Source organism: Synchiropus splendidus, chromosome 5, assembly GCF_027744825.2.
Source record: "Synchiropus splendidus isolate RoL2022-P1 chromosome 5, RoL_Sspl_1.0, whole genome shotgun sequence".
Lineage (NCBI taxonomy): Eukaryota > Metazoa > Chordata > Actinopteri > Syngnathiformes > Callionymidae > Synchiropus > Synchiropus splendidus.
Window position 1 is genome coordinate 20934125 of NC_071338.1, and position 24102 is coordinate 20958226.

Below are 24102 nucleotides of genomic sequence, written 5' to 3' on the forward strand. Positions count from 1 at the left end.
TCAGGGTTTTACTGTATGTGGAGCAGCAGTATAATTTGTGTGTCAGCTGTTCCTGCAACACGAAGGCATTGATGTATGGACTGGCGCGCCCGTTCCCCCGACCTGAATCCAATTGAGCACATCTGGGACATCATGTCTTGCTCCATCCACCAAGGCCAAGTTGCACCACAGACGGTCCAGGAGTTGGCGGATAGTCCAGGTCTGGGAGAAGATCCTTCGGGAGAACATCCGCAGCCTCATGAGCAGCGTGCCCAGGCGTTGTAGGGAGGTCATACACACTCTACTGAGACTTATTTTGACTTGTTTAAAGGACATTACATCAAATTAATTTTTACATCACTTTAATTTTCAGTATAACTCCAAATCGAGACCTCCATGGGTTGATACAAATGATTTTCATTGATAATTTTTGTGTGATTTTGTTGTCAGCACATTCAACTATGGAAAGAACAAAGTATTTAATACAAATATTTCACTCATTCAGATGTACAACATGTTACTTTAGTGTTCCCTTTATTTTTTTGAGCAGTATATATATAGATATATAATTAATGGGAGTTGGGCATTTATTACACAATATCAATATTGTTGGAGTTGCTTGTGCTACTAATAAAGAAGGTACTCACAGAATAACACAGGAAAGCTGAGTGAGTGAGGAAGTACGGGAGGAGAGTGTGGTTGAGTGTGCATGAGAAGTTAGAAGTTGGAGTACAATGGCGGGAGTGAAGCAGACACTGGTGACATGCACTTGTTGGCGGATCCAAGGTCAGACGGCGGTGGCTGGAAAGTACCATCTTTTCCTGGAGCTGGTCCCGATAAGAGCCACCTGGGTCCGAAGGTGGGGAGTGTGTCTTGCAATCAATGCCATAGTTACGAGGATATATATATATATATATATATGCTGGAAATCGCATTTCCTGTCCTTGATATAGCTTGTCACAGTGTAAAATTAATTAATTCAAGCAATGCATGGAGGCTTTGTAACAAAGGTTCTTTATTGCTTGCAATGTCAGAAGTGGTGATGATGTTTTGAGCCAAGATGATTCTGTATTTTTGGTTGGGGTGGTTTTATTCGGCCTTGACTTGTCTTTCGCGCTTCTTGCCAGATGACGGCGGTATGGTGCCGCGCATCGTCTTCAGACAGTAAGCACAATGATCAACGCGAACATGACCCGAAATGACCTCACCGCTGCACCGTATAGTTGCCATCTGAAAGCTCAATATAAATCTACTAACATGTCCTTAAATTTAACAAAAACATTGCCTGAACTTGACCCACAATGCCATGTTGACCTAAATATTTCAAGAATATAAAACGCAATTAACCTCCAGTGCTATTTTCGGTGTTCGATAAGAAAATAGAGAACCGAATGCTGTATCGACATATGCTGAATATTTGTCTTTAACACTGGGTTCCATAAGTACCAATGCACCCTCTGCAGGTGCTCCTCAGTACTACAACAAAATCGCAAACGTCCCAACATTACGTAACAACTCACGTTCCTGTCACGCCTCACATCAGCAATACTTAGTTGGAATATCTAATCACTTTTTACGACTTTTGAATTACCTAACACCTCTAGTAACGATTCAGTAATCTTGATGAGATACTAGGAGAAAACCGTAGTTCTCTGAACATAAAAAAGAATGTTAGTAACCGTGTAGATACATTAAATCAATACAGTTGAATTTAATTTCTCGTACAAAGCGTCATTATTATTGTAATAATAAAGGTATTTTTTCATTGTGTTGCAGGAAGGGAGGTTTATTGCGTCATGATATTTTCAGCCAATGAGGGAGCGACTATGCAAATTCCACATTGTTCTCGGATGTGACTGGAAGCTGTCAACCGCTGCCGTTAGCTCATGTGGCTAATGTGGTTAGCTTCAACTGGGAGTCAGAGGGCGTCTCTCTAAACACACAAGGCAGCTATGCTTTAGCGGATCACCGAGAAAACGAGTTGAACGCCACGGGCGTCCACACAGCCCCGTCGCATCCGCGGAACAGAGACCTATTTATTGAATATTGATTTACCATCCAGGGTCGTGGTAAGTGAGCTAACAATGTTTCTGATTTTAGTAGTCCCGCTGCTACATCGATGACATTAAATGGCAAACACACGGGGATGAAATCCCTCTAAGATACAGTATTGGCAATGCAAATGATAAACGCAGTTAACGTCATGAGTAATAATCTACGGGGTGGTTCAACTGACGAGATGCTTTTCTGGTTAGTAGGTCTTACGTGATGCGGGTAATGGGGGATGTGGGTTGGCCAAGTAATGAAATCGCCTAATGGTATTCACTATCTTATCTGTCTATTCACTATCATTCATTCTTGACAAAGAAGAGCATTTGGATATTGGCAGCCATTTAAAAAAAATCATGTATAGTAATTTATGCGGTGACAATTGACAACTGACCATTTTTCTTGGGAACCAAACCGCCTAGCACTGTTAAAATGTTGAGCAAATATAAATTCTGTAACAGGTGTTGCCTGCTGCTTGTAATATTCTGTTTAATTTGTGGCAACATTGACGAGGATGAGCATCTCTAATTGCACCTTATAAAAACATTTTCAGTATGTCCAGTGTCTTTTATTCCATCACAGTGTGTTTGATTACAAACAAGGCATATTGCGTTGTAGTATTGCAACATATTGTGTTTCCTGTGTTAACTGTGTAACTTGTACTGTGCTGATGCCTGTCATTACATTGTCGCGTTCGCATTCTTGGGTTGAGTTCAGCTGCGATGTCCTAGAAGTTTAACATAAAAACATGACTCTCTGGTTGTTATTCTCCCCTCAGATTGGACCAATCACTGTGACTTATTTCCAGATTTTTTGGGGTGATTTGTGACAACGAGACACGTAAGTAGTCAATATTTACTTATGCCAATATTTGATCCAAATGATATTAATTAAATTCATATTTAATCTGTAATTAAATTAATTAGATATTTTAGAGACATTTTAATATGCTCTGAAGTTGGTGCTGTGTGGTTTTATTTTTCAATTTTATCATGCATAGGGCAGCTATTTTAAGGAAGTTACACTGCAGTCATCAGTTATTTAATCATGTGAAGTCCCTCATGTCATCTTCCCTTTTTTTTCTTTGTCAACATGGACTTTTATGGCCTATTCAGTTATGTTTTGATATTAAAGTCTATATATGAGTCTATTTGTGGGTTGTTTATTTTTATTATAAATAAACCAGCACATTAGTTAAACTATGTCCCTGGAGTGTTTTCTCTCAGTGGAAGAGAGAACTTGCTGTGTATGAATGCTATTGCTATCGTCAATTAATGCTTGGGCAGCTTATAACTGTAATTCAAAATACTTTTTTATTGATGATGTACACGACTGTTGAAATTGAGTGAGTCTTTCTTTTCATGATTTTGCATTGTAGATTCTTGCTGAAGGCATCCAAGCTATGAGTGAACACCCATGGAATTATGTAGTTAACTAAAAAGTGTGAAATTACTCAAAACATGTTGTATATTTCAGATTCTATAAAATGACCACCCTATGCCTTGATTATTATGATGATGATGAGTTTCATGAGGTTGTCACATTCTTTGCCTTATAAGACTACTTTCCAGTTTACTATTGCATCAACCATTCGTAATTTCTTGCCATTTTCTTGTCTTTTCAGAGTAACCATGGCCACCCATGAATCAGATGTGACCCCCATCTCTCCTGAGCTGCCAGCAATGTTCGATGGCATGAAGCTTGCAGCCGTTGCCACGGTGCTCTACATCATTGTGCGTTGTCTAAACCTCAAGAGCCCCACTGCGCCTCCTGACCTCACCTACCAAGACACAGCCCTCAACCGCTTCCTGCTGAAGTCCTGTCATCCACTGACCAAAGAGTGAGTTTTGTTGGCAGCGGTAATGTCAATTATTTTGTTGCCATGGTGATACAGAGCCCATTGGGCACCTTGAATAGGGAGAGATTTGTTTGCAGCCCCCTTGGTTCCCTGCAACCATCATTGTCCAGATGGCTAACCCGGAGAATCAAAACACCTGCTCTATTTCTGAGTAGATTTTGCAGTATTTAAACATGCTAAAGCTTGCAGTACTGGAACAGGCTTGTTCACATTAATATTTAATATGTCTAATTATGCTACTCCTACCCTCCGGGTGACATTGTGCTTTAATTTGAAATACTGTGGGTTAGAGGGAGGCATTTGTAAAAAGGTTGTTCTGGTGATACTTCAAGAAATATGTGGTAATCATGGGTTTAAAAAAAAAGGTAGAATTTTGCTATGTCAGAATTTTAAATCAGCCCATGGTGGTTCTGTTTATTTTGGCTCTCATATACTGAAAGACTCTGGAGGCTTCGCGTCTTGTCTGCTTATATAACCGATTGTTGCTGAGCTCTTTGCCTCTCAGCTGCGATGCGAGTAAATAACAAGGCAACAGTTCAGTTTATCTTGGCGACTCTTTTGTGGTTTCCTGCCAAATGTCCATATCTATAACCAATGAGCTTCAAATATGATATAATAGTGCCGTTGTTAAGACTCTTAACTTGAATTCCCAGGAACTTGTTTTCTTGGTCTAGGAATGTGTAATTGTTATTGGAGAGTCACGTTTTTCACCCATAATGACATCCAGTGGTGTTGTATAACAGAGATCAATGACACAGTGAGACGTGGAGGAACAGTGTGAAGTGTCTAGCTGTGTTTGGGAAAATAAGCAAATTTAAGGATGGAGCTTTAACCCTTTTTTGTATTAACTTGAGCCAATATAATCAAATTATGGTTAATATATGTTGTTCTTCTTCAGGTTATGAACCTCACATTATAAAAAATAATGTCAAGAATTACTTTGTTTAACGTATGCATGAATATACAGCATTGTGATGTATTTATTCTGTTCAGCCAAATGCAGTGTAGAACAAGGGGATTGATATAATGTGCCAGTAGGCAGTGACATTTGTGTCAAGTTGGGATTTGTTCTTGATGTTATGTGAAGGGACTGGTAAAACAACATGCACAGCACTTTATAAGGCACATTTTGATTTCCACTGCAGTTTGTATTGAGTGTGTCTCTCCAAAGAAACACACAGGGCTTATTTAAATACCCAGATTTCATGCTGCCCTGGTTGTTGTTGCTTGTGTAGTTTCCCTAATCACTGCAAAAAAGGATACACTTGATGCATAATGTAGTCCTGCCAGCTTTGGATTATGAATTATGTATGTTAAGTCAATGAGCTCAGAGACAAGGTGGTATAATCTAGTTGCGTGGCTCAACTCAACTAAAATAGTTTTTTTTCTCCCCCTTATTTCACTTAGTTATTTTATTTTACTTGACTCTAAAACCAAGGTTAACTGTCAGAATGTTGAAACTGAATGCCAGAAATGACTCCATCGCGAGATGACGCGCAGTTTGCCAGTTTTTGGCAGTTATGTAATAGTATGTTTTTCCGACACGTTGGTTGAAAGAGACGAGAAAACCGTCAGAGCTATGTAAAAGATCTTGTGCAACTGTTGTAATGGAACCCTTTACTCTAATCTGCAAATTACGGTGTTGTTTGCTGTGGAAAGGCGCACCCATGTGTACACATCATCTGCCCTTTAGAATAGTCCTGATCTGCTGGTCCCGTTTATCTCATTTACAGCCCCCTACTGTTACGATTATGACCACATAAAGGGAAAAATGCAGTAGACAATGAATGAACGTTTGCGTCTTTCAGTTAATTTTGCTTTTTGCATTAGAAATGAGCAGTAATGTATTATGTATGTATTATGTATATTATGTATGAAATATTGAAAGAAATCAGTCTAAAAAAAGTACTCTATACTTTCTACAACATTGAATTCCAAGTTGATACATGCAAAGCTCATAAAAACCTGACCGACCAACTGACCTGCTCTCCAGATCAGTTCGTTGCTCATGTTTTGTCCTTCTTGGCCCTACGCCCTCTGGCATACCACAGAACAGCACGTTGGACACGATGGACTGAACTTATTCAGGAGCTTACAGCAGATGTTAAAACAAGCCTTTCCTGTTGACGTCCATGATTGTAGAGACCAGTCTGGCTTGCTGGATATGTATTAACACTGACTGGGACACAGTAAAAAGAATCGGAACTGTTTTCTTTGTAATGACAAATGAAAAGTGAGGAACACTATTTTTCTTATGTAATGGAACAGTATTTACAGAAACTAGAATTGGAGTTGTCCAACGTATCTAGTGAAGACCAACATATTGGAACATTCTGGAAATGTTCTCATGAGTTCTCTTCATTGCCAGCATTTGCATACAATTCATTTTACTACATTATTTCTGAAGGAAAATCTGTGAACATGATTGTGATTGTGGTTTCTAAGGAGCATGGTGAAATGGAATAAAAAAATGAAGTAAATAAAATGAAAAGTAGTCTGGTGTGGAAGTGGAGCTCTGTTTCAAACATGTTATGAGTTTTCTGGAGAGTTCATCCTCTTTGTAAGTGCGGAGGAATGTGACCCGAACTCCTCTTGTGTGACCTTTCTATGAGTTCCACTCACTTAAACTTTTGCACCTGTTGAGCACATAGTTTGACCGCAAATATCTTGTATTTATTCCTCCGTGTAAATCCATAACAAGAATGTGTACAAGAATGGCCAGAGTGACATTTTTTCATATGACTGATCTTCTGTGGTAAATTAAACAAAAATTGAAAACTAAAATATTAAAGTCAAATTATTAAACTAATTGATGAAGGCTGTTAAATTGTCTCATAAAGAGGTCTGTTTCCTTATTTTTCTTTCAGGTACATTCCCCCACTGTTGTGGGGCAAGAGTGGTCACCTACAGACGGCGCTGTATGGGAAGCTTGGCAGGGTGAGCTCTCCAAATCCCTGCGGAGTCAGGAAATACTTACCAATGCCTGATGGGGCGACTGCAACGTTTGACCTATTTGAAGCGTTGGGAGACCATCGAACTGGAGGTGAGGTCTTAAACAAATGGTCCTTTTTGGTTTTATGGTAGATCCCCAATGATGACGGTGCCCTGTGAATGGAAGAAAAACCGATCATTTTCCCTTCTTCTCTGTGTGTAGTTGCAAAAGCAGGGTTATAATATAAATGGATTTGATAATTGAAAAGTAGCTATTTTTCCGACTTTTGTAACATCTTATCTGACAAGATTATTGGATATGGAAGAGCTACTCGGTACAATCCCATCTGTGACTCCATGTATCACATTCATGCAGTGAATCACTAATTCATTTCTACAGATGACATCACCATGGTGATATGCCCTGGGATTGGTAACCATAGTGAGAAGCATTACGTCAGGACATTTGTGGATTATGCCCAGAAGGATGGTTACCGCTGCGCTGTGCTCAACCACCTGGGAGCGCTACCAAATATTGAGCTCACATCTCCACGGATGTTTACCTACGGTGAGAGCAACAACACGAGAATTTAAAAAAAACAATCGTTAAACTCACAGAGTGAATATTAGTAGTTAAGAGTATACAGAAATTTGGCTAACGTTCAAAGAATATATAGGCTATATTTTAAATATTCTCTCAAAATTGTTCATTGTTGATTTTATAGCGGGTAAGCTGAAATGTTTGTGCAGGATATTTTGGGGTCACCGAGTGAGCTCGGGTGAGCAGACCAGGCAGAATAGATTAGAATTACATTTTGCCTGTTATGTGAAGAAATAAAAGAGGAGGAATTGTGCAAAGTCACCGGGAAGGTTGCAGGCGTCATTAAGATTCTCTACGTTGTATGAAGAAATGGTCATGTTGATAGTTCCGTGTTGTGGTGTTTGAATTCAGAGCGTGTCATGTTAATGAATTAATTTTTTCTGTCCAACAAAACTGTTGATGATAACAAACACTTGGTCCCTTCTCTGTTTTGGTATGGTGTTAACTGGTGGTGATTTAACTATTCAAAAAAATTGTAAGAATAGAATAGACAAAAGGCACCTTCAGAATGGCTGGCCATAGACCTCTGTGATCTATGTTAGGGTTTCATTTATCGATTTGTAACCCTGCACCTTCGTCCTTTCAGGGTGCACATGGGAGTTCGGAGCCATGGTTGGGTACATCAAGCGAATGTATCCTCAGACAAAGCTGATTGTGGTCGGCTTTAGTCTGGGCGGGAACATTGTCTGTAAGTTCCTGGGTGAGAACATGATCAACCAGGAGAGAGTGCTGTGTTGTGTCAGCGTCTGTCAAGGGTACAGCGCCCTGAGGTGAGTTGCTTTGTCAACACTCCATTATAAATACTCGCGCACCAAGATGTTTTGGAACTTTGAACTTAATCTTGAGTTCTGGTTTCTGGTTTGTTCATTAATGGTCACATTTTCTCACACTGTTATACATTCATTTCATTTATTTATTTTTTAGATAAAGCCATGCGCTAAGACTGACTCCATCTGCCAGTCTAGACGTTTGTGTGAGCTATGGCTGTGTGTTTTGATGCTGCTGTTTGGTCTGTTGAGATGTTATGCAAAGACAGTTCAACCCTCTTCTGGGATAAGACAGATAGTTTTGTTGTGCTGTTGCAGACTAGCAACTAGACAGAAGATGTTTTTTTCTTCCACTGGTGCCACTACAAAGCAACTGTTACCAGAGTCCTGACAGACAGGAGAGAATGTTTGTCAGGTGTTCAGGAACATTGACAGTCACGATTTTTACTTTGTAAAATCCAACTTTGAACACAATGTTATCCATGTTATGTTGACTACAGTGAATCCTTAAAAAAATACTCATTATTTATGTGAATAATCCTCAAAATATAAAGTACAAAGCTACTGACAGAAATATGTTCTTTACGATCCTTTCTCCCCATGGTTGATAATGAGGGTGAGGGATTAGCTACTCAAGGACCTTGATGCTTTTAGTATGTTTAGGATGAATGAAGTAAATTTGCAAGTAAAAGTACCCTTGCACCTTCATCTCTGCATGGATTGGTAATCCTCTTTGCAAATGGCGATAGTAAAAATTCTGTGGTACGCTTTGTACAGAGAAATAAACAGGATGGTGTTGTTTGGAGTGACCAATGTCCTGTGTGTTTTTACTTCAGGGCTCAGGAGACCTTCTTGCAATGGGACCATTTCAGACGCTTCTATAACTTCCTCATGGCTGACAACATGAAGAAGATAATCCTGTCACACAGGTATCACACCCAACTAATAGCTCTACATTAAGTGAAGTGTGCAACTCCATCTTGACCCAACAAACAAGTAATGTGTCAGTGACTCGGTGCATTTTCATTTTGGGTGTGTCATGAGTCTGGTGTCAGCCTTCCAGTTTTAGAGTCTGTGAGCCGTGCTCTGATTTAAATGACTGCCGGTGGCTCTGAATTTCTTCACCAGGGAATTGATGAAGTGAATCATAGTTTATTATTCATGTCATCCCTGCCAGGCAGCTCCTTTGAAAAAATGACATAAATATTTCAGAGGCTTTGCATTTCTGATTGCTCCGGAAAAATATTGTTTGTGGCAAGATTTGTGTTTATGTTCTCCAAGGTTAATACTGGTAAACATTGTATCTAAATATGTTTTCCTTTTCAGGCACAGTCTCTTCGGAAACTCAGCTAGACTAATCGACACGGAGCTCAGTCGCCTCTACACAGCAACATCCCTCATGCAGATCGATGACACCATCATGAGGTATATAATGCAATGTCGCCGTACACATTATGCTAGAACTGTAAATATTAGTCTTTGCTGGCTGAACTAAAACTGGTGTGTCTTTTGAGAGTTGCGTGCCAAAAATGCTTTTTGTTCCCACAGGAAATTCCATGGCCACAGCTCTTTGAAAGAATACTATGAAAAAGAAAGTTGTGTTCACTATATTCACAACGTAAGGGCAGAATCTTTTGGGGGGAGGGAGTTTTTTGCAAAAGAAATCTCTTGTTCTGGTTTTATTGATGTGTTTGTATTTTTTTTGTAGGTAAATGTACCACTGCTGCTTGTGAACTCTGCTGATGATCCTCTGGTTCATGACTCACTGCTGAACATCCCTCGCACACTAGCAGGTAACAGAAACTGAACTTTGTGTTTTCACCTGACAAGTTTTTCTAGAAATTCATGCATGTTATTTGTAGGAAAACCTCAGTGGTTTGTTGTCCTGGGAAAGCGCAGAGAGCAGTCAGTTACAGTACATACTGTGTTCAGAGTACAAGCGAGGCTGTGACCCTCAGGAAAACTGATGAAAGTTCAGTCGTGCTGTTACTTCCAATCGTAGCAAGTATTCAATCACATCTCCACTTGAGGAGTCATCTCAACTGATGAAAAACGTACATACATTGTCAGTTAACCAGTGCTTAGTCCTGTCTAGTCCTTGTCCAGTCCCCCTTAACTCCACCCATTTCGAATCCGGAAGGTTTGTGCTAAGAGGCATCAGTGATAATCATTGCGCCACTGTGTTGCCCCTGTTGGAAAATTATGATTTTCGAATTCTCTTTCTGTTCAAACAAATGTTCGCCTTCTGTACTGATGTCACAGGACCTGACTACATGAATGACTACACTGCTTGTAATCAATTCTGATACCATTCAGCATGACAAAGATTGCATCAAAAGGAGCCCTGTAAATTACCCATTCTACCAAGCCTGAGTTCTGTTTCAGATGTCCATCTCTTCCTGTCCTATATTTAAACTTGTTGACCTGATTCCAATTCCTGGCATGGAATTGTTTGGGTCTTGGATTAGAGACTGTCTTGCATTCGTCCCAAAAGTGCAACACTTTGCTGATGAACTGACCCTTCGCCTGGAAAGAACAGTGACTCAGACTGTCAACAGGAAAGGAGCACACAGAACTGCAGCGGCAGCTCTCAAATTAGCTCAGATTTAGAGGACTAATACGGACAAGTTGTTTCTGGAACTACACTGAAGTATTTTTATCTCAGGAATTCTATCTATAGAATGTTTAAACCTTTGACCATTACTTGAATGGCCCGTATCTTGCTGTTGTTTAACATTACTCTCTGACAATAACAGATTAAATGGGGGGAAAAAAACAGCTGGATTTTAGGACTTGAACTCTAGCGTAAACTCTGACATGAAGAAAAGTTAGATAATGAATTTGGACTTTGGACATCTTTCAGAGGCAGACTTTCTCTCCTGACCTTCTATGGCTCAGTTTTTCTGCCAACTGATAAGCCCAAATGTCTTCCAATGTACTGTAAGATAGATAGATAGACAGACAGACAAAAAGCATTGACATAAAAATTGGTCTTGCATTGCTTTAACCAAATTTTGAAAAATGCTTTAACAATATTTTTTTAAACCGACCAGGACTTCTTTCACAAAGCCCAGCTGCTCTGCCCTCTCTGCCTTCTCGTTTGAATCGTCTGTACAGGATAAATGGTGGACCACGTAATTTTAAATGTGCATTTCAAATCCATAGGATTGTCATTATGAACTTAATTTTCTGCTCAATAGCTGGGGGTTAAATGTGTTATTTGAAATCCATTTCGAAAGACTGGGAGTTGGATGTCATTATTATTGGTTATTCATATTTCAAATTTAGGTTGTTGGTTGGTACTGCTTTTGGTGTCCGTCCTGTGGACTGGTTTGCTCCCCGTGGTGTCTGGGCCGGTCACGCCCTGAATGGACCTGCTCCAGCTTAGCAGCTGTTAAGAATGGTTCACATTCGTGAAAGGCCTGTGGGATTTTAATGATCAGTGGACCGTAGCAGACTCTCCCACTAACCCAGATTGGATGCAGGCCAGACCACTTCAGCTTTTACATTTGTGCATTTGTGGATGTGAAGGCACCTAAGTGTGGAGCTGAATGTCTGAAAATGACATCATGTTGTTTTCAATTCAGCCACTTACAAAGCCTCTAGGGATCTTTGAAAGAGAGTTTGTTAACATAAGATTCTGCACAGACTAATAGTGAATAAGTGAATGTTGTTCCTGCCAAGGCATGTACTCATCATCTTAACTTCACTGATCTGTGCCTGTGTAAATAATTACAGCTCATGTGAAACCTAGGCAGAGTTGCCCTGACAGTGAAACTATCTTGTCCTCGTGAGGTCCATGTGACATTAGTGTGGCATTTGTTTTGTGTCCTAACATTTTCAAGGTTGACTTTTCTCTTGTAAAGTGTATCTACACCACATGCTCTTGATATACTTTCCTCTTGTTATATTGCTCATTGAAATCTTTCCAGCAATCTTTCTTTCTTACCCTGCTTTTTTACTATATTGTGTGTTGCATAGCTATAAAATATTGAATGAGGAAGTGTGTTATCAGAACTGTAGGAGTTTTTTTTAGTTGCATTTATTCCCATCAATAAGTCCTATGCCCCAAAGTGACTTTGACATTTTAAATTAATTAAGTTTTTCCATTTATAGGATATTTATAGGATATTTTTCATGTCGTATAGAATTTTTTGTTTCCATTTTTGCCCACGTATAATTAAAGGATTCTAAAACACTACACTTTGCAGTAAGCTTTGCCAACATTCTATGTAGCCAGTGTGGTCTTTGTGGGAAATGAAGTCCCCCACATGTGCTTTAAAGGGAACCCTAAACTGTAGGTTAGCTTCCATGCTCGACTCACATTATTGTTCTCATTTTCCTTCCAGCAAAGAAGCCGAATGTGATCTTTGCCTTGACGCTACACGGGGGACACCTGGGCTTCTTCAAGGGTGCCGTGCTCTTTCCCAAACCTCTCACCTGGATGGACAAGGTGATCGTAGGATATGCCAATGCCTTGTGCCAGTGGGAGAAACAGAAACCAAAGTGCCAAAGTGACAGTCTGAGTGACAGCTCTTGTGGAGATGAGAAAGATTAAATGTGGCATTTGTGTCTTTTCCACGTGTCGGTCACGTGACACTGACCCAGCACCGAGGAGACTCCTGAACCAAACTGTTTTTCTCTTCTGCCTTCTCCTGCGGTGCTGCTCAAGGTTAACCTCCTCTCCATACCCCCTGGTATATTCATCGTCACCCAACACATAGATTTAGATGAAACTATTAAATAAAACTGCCTTCTTTTGTTACCTTGTAGAGCAGAAACACCTCTTAGCTCAGCAGATGTGTTGCCCAATGGAGGTGTTAAACTGTAAGTGAGAGGTAGAGTTTGTAACAGCACAACTGAATAACGCTGCGTGCACCTGAACCTAGCTCAAACTTCATCACCGCCAAGGCCATATGGAAAACTCTGCTGTCTTAACAAACACAATTTCTTCGTAGTATGTGTCTGTGAGTGTGTGAGACCGTTGGTGAATGTTTGATCGGTAAAACAAAAATAGATTCACCCCTTTCACTTGGAGGTGAAAGTTGTGTGTTAAAACATGAACAAAGATATCGAATTGTGGAAGGTTTTTCACTCAGTTAAAAGCATAACTCTAGAGAGGGATCAAGCCAAGATGGACCCATGCACATGCTCACATTCTGTCACTTTTATTCAGTGCACTTTACGCCACATGCTCTTTCTCTTATTTGTCGACCAAATGTGTTTCGTATTGCTTTGCCATCGGCTCAGTGCGCTGTCAGGCTGCATTTTAATTCCATCATCATATCATTATGAAAACATCAGACTTTATCTGTATCAATGGGTTTTGGTTCAGGTTAACTTGGTCGTCATCAAGTTGAGCATAGCTATTGTCTAGCATCAAAACAACAGAAAGTGTCATTGTTCTCTGGACAGATGACGTGCTGCCTGAGACCAGAGTGGAAGTGCTGGGTGAGGCAGCCTCCATGTCTCTCATTCGGGATTCACCACTGTGAAAAGAAGAAGCAATATGCAGTTGTGTAACATCAGTCAGTACTTCGCTGTAACTCAGCTGCTTGACCTGTTGGCTGGTAGCTGTACGAACATATCATAGCTTTTGATGACATCAATATATTTATGTCATTGATAATCACATATGCAGGTACCAATGCTGGTCATAATGGGCCACAGATGAGAAATGAAATTACACCACAGCAACTCAGCCGTGTTCCTCTTCCGTGCTTCAATGTTAGTTTGTCCTTTTCCACTGGAAATATTATCCCTCAAACTCATCCCCAAAACATAGTTATTCAGCTACGGGGTCAGATTACCAATGCACTCAACAATATATGAGACCTTGCTCGACCCCATCTGTGTCTGGTCTCATTAAATATTTGTTCGCTGCTGCCTGATTTAAACTCGCTAACTCATTTTCAACCCCTGCTCAGTCACATGACTCACATGTGAAGCCCATAAGCATCTGCTGTTCTTGGATGTGTCTTTAAAAAAATGCAAAAACATTGACATTGACACCAGCACAAATGTCTATCATTGGTTGTTAAAGAATCTCTAACCTTTGCACAGAAATGCAGATTTGGATGTAATATGTTGTTGTTTTTTTGTTTTTGTTTTTTACTATGTTTCTGTATCAGAGTGTGAGTGTTCATGATGAGAAAATGTGTGTGCATCATCACCTCTGATTGACCAAACCAAAACTTCTTCACCTTATTTGATGTAAAGGTATATAAATGTACAGATATATATGTATATGTTTATTCAGAAATTTGAAGACAATAACCAACAAGAGGGAGTCTTTTGTCATTTTGTGTGATTTGAAATACATGCAACAGTACGTCATAACATTATGACCATCTTGTTTTGCCCGAAACAACAGCGTGTTCTTGGTGTGGAGCGGTAGGATCTGCGCAAAGGTGGTTAGCAGATAGAAAAAGCTGGGTCCTGACCACGGCCTGATGGCAAACGAAGTTCAACTCTTTACTAAGCAGTTGATGGAAATTTTGATCTGCTTCATTCATGGTCTTGATGCCCTTTCCTCAGGTGCTTAAAAAAATTGTTTGGATACTTGAAGTTAAGCCACCAAAGGACAGACTGTGATGGAATTATTAAGGTAACCTGTTTTGTTCTCCTGCAAAGTAAAACGCCGTTCAATTTTGTTTACAATCTCCTGATGATGATAAAGGTCATGGTCGTGGCAATTATTTAGTGAGTTTCACAAAATGACTAAATGGGATATTTTTTGTGATCAAAGTGTGTATGGTTATTGTGTTTCAAAATAAATTATTTTATACAAGCTATTTAGCCATTTGTTTTTTTCCTAGAAGATGGAACAATTATTGTTTGGTGATAGTCTGTGTTTAATCTTCACTGACCTTTTAAGCAAGCACAACATATTATTGTAGCGCCCCCACAAACTGATATCTAAAGGATTTCAACAGAGGGAGGTGAGATTGTTATGCAGTAAGAAGGTTCACATAATGTTAAGGTTATCTGCCAAGGAATGATACTGATCCTGAATCCTCTCTGACTCAGGACCTTTATAGCTTTTGCTTGAAATGTTGCTTCATAAAACATAATTCAAAGTGTGAAAAATAAGAGTGTCCAAAAATAGAGAATTGGTATCCTATAACAGCTGATGGTGTAAGAACGATGAACAAATAGCTCAATTGCCACACCTGTTTCCTGTCAAGTCGATGTTGTTTTGTGCGCTATTGTGCCCTCTTTTGGTTGCAGCGAAGATGGAACACTATGAAGACGTTTTCTAAAAAGCTTTCATTTGTGATCATATTTATTAATATTATCACACTACATGAATGACGACCTTGATAGGACTGGGAGCTTGGCATCGCTGAGTCACACTGTTCTTGTCTGAAGACCTTCACCTGACCAGAGCAATTTAATAGTTTGCAATTCCCTATTTACCCGTTTCAATCCCAGGAACAACTTGACACCATGAAGTTTGTGGGGTACAAAGGCACTTGTACAACGTGTCAGTCAATTCGTAACTTTCTTCTGGTACACATGTACAGACTCATGCATCTACAGATAACTATAGAAAGATCATATACAAAGTCCAAACTGCGGGTCTGAAGCAGATTTCCGTTGCAGAAACCATGATCTTCAGGTCATGATAAAAAGTTAAAGTTTATTTTTTTAATAACAAGATGGTAATCAGTATGAGCACGAAGTGGGATATCTGAAAGACAAATTATGCATCTGAAAATGATGTGTAAAAACAACTGTTTTATTGAAAACAAATGGAATCATGTTCACCTGGGTGTCATACAAATGTATAGTCCCGTCGTTACACTCATTTTTGACCTTGTACGTAGCGACCTTTGACCTGTAAACATTCACGCAGCCTCCTCTCGAAACTCTTTCTAAATCAGCTTTCTCTCACCTCTTCTCGGGCTTCATCGGGACCGCAGGGATCCCCTGCATTATTGAGCCTGCGACTGCTCTGCATGTTCTCAAATGGAATTTTAAGGCAAACAGCACAAGCTCACATTCAAGTGGCCGTGACAGCTCATCATGTACTGTCTTTCTCTACACAGCAAATCGTCTAGTCACAGGTAACATCTATTATATTTACTTCCTGACCTACTCTTAATACTTCTTTTCATACACTCTCTATGTGCTAATATCAAGCAAGGCCCCGAGCATGGCATGTACGAGGCCTGATCTTAGACGAAGCATCTAGCGTGATAGACCATATTTCTCCAGCCTTCCGGCATGAAATCTCAAAGGGCAGTGTCTTCAGACCCGAAAAGCTTGTTGGCGATGTCTTGGTAGTCACAAGTCGGACCTTTCCCATCAAATTCTGCGGGGATGATAGCCTCATCAAATTCCTTTAGATAGTTTTCCAGCTCATCCCCATGAACAAACACCTGTAGATACATGAAAACCACTTAGAGGTCACGACAGTCACAGCCCAGTCACCTCCAAACTTACCCTCTCCAGTAGCTTACTCTTCATAAAGGGTTTGACCACGTTGTACGTGGTGGTAAAATACCAGGGTTGGTGTGTGACGTGGACCGCCTTGAAACGAGCTGGAAAAGAGTCCTGCACAACGTAGCCAAATATATGGTGTCAGAACTCTTTAGTGATGCATTTGAAATTTCAACAAACCTGGAGCATGTCCACCATCTTCTTCAGCTCCGCAGGTTTGATCCCAGACGCATGCTGCATGGTGAAGCCTCTGAAGTTCTCAATGAGGACGAAGCCATTGATCTGGGTCTCTTCATTCTCCAGCAGCTTCTCCAAGATCACACAGTAGGCTCTCAAGATCTGCGGCACATGGAAGCGGCGTGGTAAACGACTACTGAACTCAAATCAACCATCTTCACGAGCGCGTTTCTTTCAATATCGATGTTTCGTCACTGCTCGTTTGCCTTTGTTTTTGCGGTTCAGCCGCAGTAACATTCTTTTACCACTAGATGGCGTAATGCGGATACGCTTGGTGCTGAGACGAGCAACGATCGGCTGATGAAACGATCATCGGCCGGATACGTTCGTCGAACCAGGTGTTAAAATTTAAAAATTCCAGACAGGTATTTCATAAAAAACGAGTTCATTATTCATTCATTATTGATACAATAATGGTGTTCATGATATATAATTAGATTAGATGGCTTTTATTTGTGAAGCTTTTTTTTTACGTTTAGCGTAAACTCTCTCACTGTTGCGGTACATGCTAACATGACGGTTATGTTAGCATTTCATGAGCATCTGATTGTTGTAGACAAAAACGACTAAAACTGATTTGCAGGCGCTTTTTTTTTAGAGATTTCAGTTGAAGTCCATGGTGTTAACTTAAGACAACGTGAAGTTTGGTTGGATGAAATTCCCTCAAAGAGCACGGCGGGAAGTGATACATGTGTCTGCACCTCATCAAAAGTGATCTCCTCCAGGTCCCAGTTCTCGATGTTGAAGAGCAGGACCACTCGTCCATATTTGTCCCGACTTGGCAGCACCACAGGGTAGCCCAGCTCAATGGTACTGCGGACCGCTTCCGGGGTAAGGTTTTCGAACAGCTCTGGGTATTCCTTCCTAAAGTGCATGTAACCTGCAAGCCACCACATGATACCTTTGGTTACCACTTAAAGACTGACTACCATTGAGAGTGTAGTTTATGTTCAGTCCAAACCATGCATTGAAGTCTTTATAAAAGTGTTGATTGAGATTTGATATTTGGATCATCTTTGGTGAAACACAGTGACCAGAAGGTCCTTGAGAATTAACCAAGCATTTTAATTATGACCCACCAATTAACCCACAGTGTTAGCTCTTTCAATGGTGTTTGTTTAGGTTTTCACCCGCAACCTACAATTAACCCCCACAGGCACACATCACATTCCACACAAACAAGCTTCTATTTTCGCCCGTCAAAAGCATTTCTGTGTCTGATAAACATTCTTATTTTACAGCTGTTTATCTAACACTAAATGCACCATATTTTATTTAGAGTCTGCAGTTATCTCAAAAACCATTACAAGAAAACCAACAGTTGGTAAGTGTTTGTGTTTCTGTTTGTTTTCTGCCCTACATAAACATAATCAATCATATTTTTTACAAATTAAGTTTTTGAGTTTGGCTATATTTACATATAAACTAGACACTGTACTCTTTGTTAAGAAAACTGTGAGAGCAAGCGTAGACAGAAAGTACATTTTCTAAACTAATGATTACGTTCCACACATCCCTCTCAGTCTCTACTTTTTAAGTCTCACACCGACACAATTGTTTCTGTGAAGTTCCCAGCTGAACACTGAGCTCGCTAAAAAGTAAACTCACTGTCCTATTAGTGCACAAAGACAGGCTTTGTCATGGGAAAAGCATCTCAAAGTCCACAATTAATGAGCACATGCTTCTGTGTCTCCATGAAAGACAGGATTCATAACCACAAGCAAGACAAAAGAGGTTTGGCCCCCATTTACTAAAGGAGATTTGTGAATGTAAAAACAATAACTATGTTCTTTGAAGTACATATTGCAGTGGTAAAAGTGGAAATTGTGCCAGGATCTTCTCAAGTGTATTTCTTTTTAGTGCCTCGCCTTTTGCATCTAAATCTTTACGTCAAATTGTAAATTTGGACCTTCAGTAATTTCTTCCAGAATATACCGCTAGTGACCTTTGTTTTGTCATAGAGCCTAAATAAGTAATTACTGTTTGATATTAGTTTGTTTGGTGTAAAGCATTTTTTCACCCAGTATTATAATCTCACATGTCACTTTCTGTATCAGAGAAGCGTGTGCTGTGTTTAAGTTTACCCTTCATCAGCTCGTAGGTTCGGTTCACATCAAACTTGCGAGCTCTTAGGAAACGCAGAAGCAGTGAATCAGGTTTGTCCCCAAATCTCTCCATCACCAGTTTAGTCAGGTCGTCTACTGCTCGGTCTTTTATCATGGCTCGCAGCTCCTTCAGAGAAGATGCCCTTCTCTCATCCGTCTCATTTAGCTCATCTTTCGCCTACAGAGTGAGCATAAACACCTGTTTAGATTAAAAGTAAAAACAAATAGAATTAAGTCATTATTTTTTTACACCTTCTGCATAGTGTGAGGAGGTATTTTGTGAGAAGGCCCGAAAACAGGTCCATGGTCTTTCACACTCAGGTGCTCCAGCTTGGACCTCATGGCCTGCTCCTCCTCCGACACCATACGAAAAGTTCCAGTCTATATGAACATAACACGAAAGTTGAATGTCATTGTCATGTTCTCCAGTTTCACTTTTCATCAATGTGTGCTACAGTCTTCACTTCTTCAGTGCTTCAAAAACACATACTTTGACTAGGAGCGTTTTCCAGCGCATTCCAGACTGAACCCCGAAACGATGCACAACAGAAGACGGCTGCTAATCTGATTCACATGACTACATTGGAAAGAGCTCAGTAGTCACTTCTTAAAAACAGCTTAGAAGCCCATCTGAGTTCCATAATCCACCCATAAGTAACAGTACTACTGAGCACGCGAGTCAAACCTTCATGCTCTTAAGCTAACCTGTAGCGACCTTAGTAGTAATACCATAATAGCAGACCGATTTAAATAGAAACCAAAACTGCAGCTCAAACTCACAGCAGCCATCATTGCAGTGTCCTCCAGCAGCTTCACTGTGAACAGATTTACCACAAACATTACAGACTTAATTAGATTGTCAATGAAAATAGTAGTTAATCCCAATTACATGTATATTACATCATCTTTTTACATAAAATGGCAATTGTTGTTTCAAAGTGTATAAACAACAATTTATATATATATGTACACTAAACATATAAGTTAAAAGCTGCATGCAGCTTGATTTCCCTCTTGATTTTTGTTCTATACCTTTTGTTTTTGTTCAAAAGGTAGAAATAACCATTCAATAACAATACAGTGGAAATAACCATTAATCATTCAAACCAGGATTTTACAATAAGATAGTTCACACAAGTTGCAGAAAATTGTGTAATATAATGTAATCATATCCCATCAAAGAAGAGCACTCTTACCTCACGCAGGCAGGATGAGGGAAGTGTGCGGGGAGAGGAACCCGAAAAGAAGGAGGAAAAGAAGGGGAGGAGTTTGAAAAATGTCAATCAAAGTAGGATTAAGTGGCATGGTGGATTACTACGACTGGATTATCTTCGCGAGTAAAGAGTAGGAGGGACGAGGAGTGATGTTGCCTTGCTGTGAGAAACAATCTTTGGATGCTAAAAATAATGTGTTTATAGCAACAAAACATACAGTAATGGGCTTTTTTAAATGAATTGTGTGTCCACAATGAATGGCTACAAATATAAATTATGAGCGTGCAAATAATCAAAGAAATTATACCTTTTTGAATTATGCAATCTTGTAATGTTACGTAATTAATTTGTTTCTACTTATTCCCTAATGATGTCGAAAGGCCTGTTGCCCAATGAATTTCTTTTTTTTTTTAACTCAGTCATTCAGCAGTGACATTAACATTTTACAAACAATTGTGAAATACCCATCATGGTGGCGATATGAAGTAAGTCAGAAGAGAGAAAGTCTTTGTCTCACTGGATGCTTCTGAACATCCCCAGCTCCATGTACATCGCATTTTACTATAAGATTTATATTTGCTGGGTAGCAGTAACAGTAGCAGGATTTCTCATATATGAAGACACTCCATTCATGTCTTTTGACTTGGTATTTAGGTGTTCATGACATGTATAGACAGAATTCTTGGAAAGGAACAATTGAAAATAGAATGTTTAAATAACTGGATTAAAGCGTCTGCCGAATGACGTGCTAATAGTACTGTAAGTAGTACGAATTGTATTCTAACTGTAATTCATGTCATATCTGTTTCCAAGTCTGCTTCCTGACTAGTACCAGTAACTTCAAAACCTGAACATGGATTTGCATCATAAATGGAAACTGCAGCACATCCAGGAGGAGCAGGAGGATGAGAGTCTGAGTCAGAGATGTGAAGATGATAACAAGGGGCTGAAAATGAAGGACCAGAATGGGTTAAAGTCATATTCAGCAAAAGAGGTAAAGAAGAATCGAAACAAAGATAAACTTCCTGCATGGCTGGTTTGTTTGATGGTCCAAATAGAGGAAGCAACAACACACGAACTGACTGTTGAGTGAGAGGGAAGTTTCCAAGATGAAAATTCTTTTTGAAGTCATCCAAAATCAAATTTCTCTTTAAAAAAAATTGCACTGCAATATCGTCATAATAGGGGACTAAAGTCAAACCTCCATAAGGCATGTTCATCTAGCTCTCGTGAGACCACCAGCCTTGCCACTTTACACTTTACACCCCAGAGACATTCTCCGCCATGCATTCCTTTGGGTCGTTAAGCATGCTGCACATGTGACCAAAAAAAACACTGAAAGAAAATCTCTCATATTAGTGAACCACTTTCAGAAAGTAATGTCTTTACTTATAACACAGGACAACATTGACCGCCCATCTAACACTGAAGTTATCAGTGCCGAAGGTTCAAATCAAATAGATATTTTGTGAGTAGGCAGAGTTGCTTTCAGAAAAATTGTTTTGATCCCTCTGTGTTTGAGTTTGATGGTCAAGTTGTTAATAAAAAAAAAAGCTACCATTTCATATATGTCTCAGGGTAATTGAATTCCAGGCTCATTCTGATATAGTGAATAACTTGCTAATGCTGAAGTCCTTGCTGAAGCAGGTTAGCTCATTATGTAACCCCAATGGCTTGGCCTGGGAAGGTCAGGCCTTTCAGTCTTTCCAAACCAATGAGACTTCAGAAATGTATTGAACCAAACTGGCTCAATTCACATCGACAAATTTACCTGGTTAGTTTTACATTACTGGACTAAATACTTAGCAGTATGTCAATTCTGAATATAGATGATCTACTTTTTGACAACAGCACATTTTGTATTTAATGTCCCATCAACTCCCACGTCACCAGGTAAGTGACAAGGACTGTAGCTTTAATAAATGCACTGGCAACAGGGAAAAGGCTTCACCTCTGGTGAAAGAGACGTAAATCAGGGCAGTTAATGAGCTTGTGAGGGACTGCATCTCTTTCTCCTCCACACACTGAGGTCTCTGTCGTCCAGAGCGGCAGACTTGTGACTGTACTGGTCCATCCTTCTCCCTATTAGCACATCTCATTAGTGGGTGCTCATGAATGACCTCTTATTCTCTGGCTGGGACAAGCAGGTCAGCACTGTGCCTCTGGGACCAGATCAGGCATGAGAGCGTGGGTCCCCGTCATGTCACGATCTGAGGAGCAGGAATGAATTGTTTCCTCCACATAATTCACTTTTACTGAATTATGGCTCAACGATGTGTAGCATGTAACCAAGGTCGTACTAAAATTAAGTGCATTGTTTTTTTAAACGCTAAAATTCACAACAGAAGATGTTTAAGAGCAAAAACAATGTAATGATGATGAATCATCATGCTCTCTCGGGCGTCCACATCCACATGATCATGTGCTTGAGAGGAGGAGGCCGCCCCTAGTAGGAAACACTGGAGATAAAAGATGTATGTTTGCATAAAGATTTCAGTCACAAAGCACCATAGAACCGTCCTTCAATTAAATAAAGTTGCAATACAGAATCATTAGAATAGGTCTTTAGTTTCTGTTTAGAAATGTCAGCAGGCGGGCCTTTAGTGAGCAACAGTTAAGTTCCCACAATAAAAAAAAGTGTTCCGTGTTTGTACTGAAACTGATAAGCTATTCATCATGATCTATTATTTTCATTATTGGGACCAATATGTCATTCATTATTACAACTGTTCATGTGATTTTCAGTCTTGGTGGTGAGCTTGTGTCTCTGTATTTGTGCTCTCAGTAATGAAGTCTTGCACACAACAGTCTCACGTTAAAATAAAAATTTAAACATTTGTAATTTCACAGTTATATCAAGTTAAAATGGCAGCCTCCTGCTTGGTCATCAGTAATGCCGCATCTTCTCAATCCACAGACCCTCTATATTTAAGAACGGTGAAAGACCACTGTTGAAAAACACTTTCTCATCTTTCAGGACAAAAGTCAGCCGTGGTTAAACAGTTGCTCCGTGAAGGACATGGCACTGTTTACATCGAGTGCTAACTCTTATAAGCATTGGTTGCCGTCACCTTTATGGCGCCCACGAAGTGCTGCACTACACACTCGGCACAAAAACAATAGGCGACACTGGTTTCACGTCAGTTTAACAGGGTCAAGGGTTCCACCTAGTGGACACAACAGCCCACTCTGATCACTCACTCCCGGTTAGAGTCTATCTTGTTTTGAAAGTGAGGTCAATAAGCTCAATAAGAAGCTCATGTTTCAAAGAATAATCCTGCGCAAGAAGTCAATTAAAACATATTTTGATGATTACAGCATGTATAGTTATTTTAGTACAGTTCACCTCATAAATATAAACAGCCTGTACTTTATGATGAGACATGACAAGCTGCGTATGAAAACTTTCATGGTCTGGATCATTGGGCTGCTTCCAGTTTTCCCTGTGACTGTTGTTATAGAACTGGTTTCGCTGACTTCTCTGTTTTCCTCCCTCCCTTACTTCTGCTCTTGGGTCTCTCTTTCATTGTCTAGCCATCACAGGACTAGAATTACAAGAAATATGAAGACGGATAAGGGATTCATAATATTCTTGTTACAATTGTTAAATAAATAGTGGAGAAAAACAACATTAAGAAAATAAGTAAAACTAAAATACGGATCAATAGGATATAAAAGTGCTGGATGCTACTAAAAGAAGAGTATTTTTTGGAAAACATGAAAATAGGTATTTGCAAGTGGGACTATTTGCATCCATACAACGGAAACAAACAGCCTTTTACTTCCTAAAGCTATGAACAAAAAAACTTGAGCGTTGTGAAGTCCACTTTCAGCTCAAATGGAACATGAATTTTATGTTAGATTTCTAATAATATTTAACGGGACATTTCATTGTTTTTTTTATGCATTCCTTAGC

The 24102-nt window shown here is 39.7% G+C and overlaps 2 protein-coding genes and 1 long non-coding RNA gene across 3 annotated transcripts; 2 read left to right on the forward strand and 1 right to left on the reverse strand.

The window, feature by feature from the left end:
- Positions 1-1812: 1812 nt before the first annotated feature.
- On the forward strand, positions 1813-14971 carry LOC128759499 (monoacylglycerol lipase ABHD2-like). The gene is made up of 11 exons (XM_053866505.1): positions 1813-2048; positions 2807-2868; positions 3653-3868; positions 6754-6929; positions 7218-7385; positions 8005-8188; positions 9022-9114; positions 9512-9610; positions 9734-9803; positions 9894-9978; positions 12535-14971. Exons 3-11 carry the CDS (start codon positions 3660-3662, stop codon positions 12741-12743), a joined length of 1293 nt encoding a protein of 430 aa, XP_053722480.1. The 5' UTR covers positions 1813-2048; positions 2807-2868; positions 3653-3659; the 3' UTR covers positions 12744-14971.
- A 939-nt stretch (positions 14972-15910) lies between these two features.
- LOC128759659 (retinaldehyde-binding protein 1-like) lies at positions 15911-20282 on the reverse strand. The gene is made up of 8 exons (XM_053866791.1): positions 20169-20282; positions 19753-19787; positions 19225-19353; positions 18952-19150; positions 17569-17747; positions 16811-16969; positions 16634-16744; positions 15911-16569 (listed from the first exon to the last, which is right to left on the reverse strand). Exons 2-8 carry the CDS (start codon positions 19762-19764, stop codon positions 16423-16425), a joined length of 936 nt encoding a protein of 311 aa, XP_053722766.1. The 5' UTR covers positions 19765-19787; positions 20169-20282; the 3' UTR covers positions 15911-16422.
- Positions 16628-21738, forward strand: LOC128759660 (uncharacterized). Its single transcript, XR_008414609.1, has 5 exons — positions 16628-16992; positions 17119-17232; positions 17593-17698; positions 18149-18191; positions 21000-21738. It is a non-coding gene; the product is annotated as an uncharacterized LOC128759660 (long non-coding RNA).
- Positions 21739-24102: the final 2364 nt, after the last annotated feature.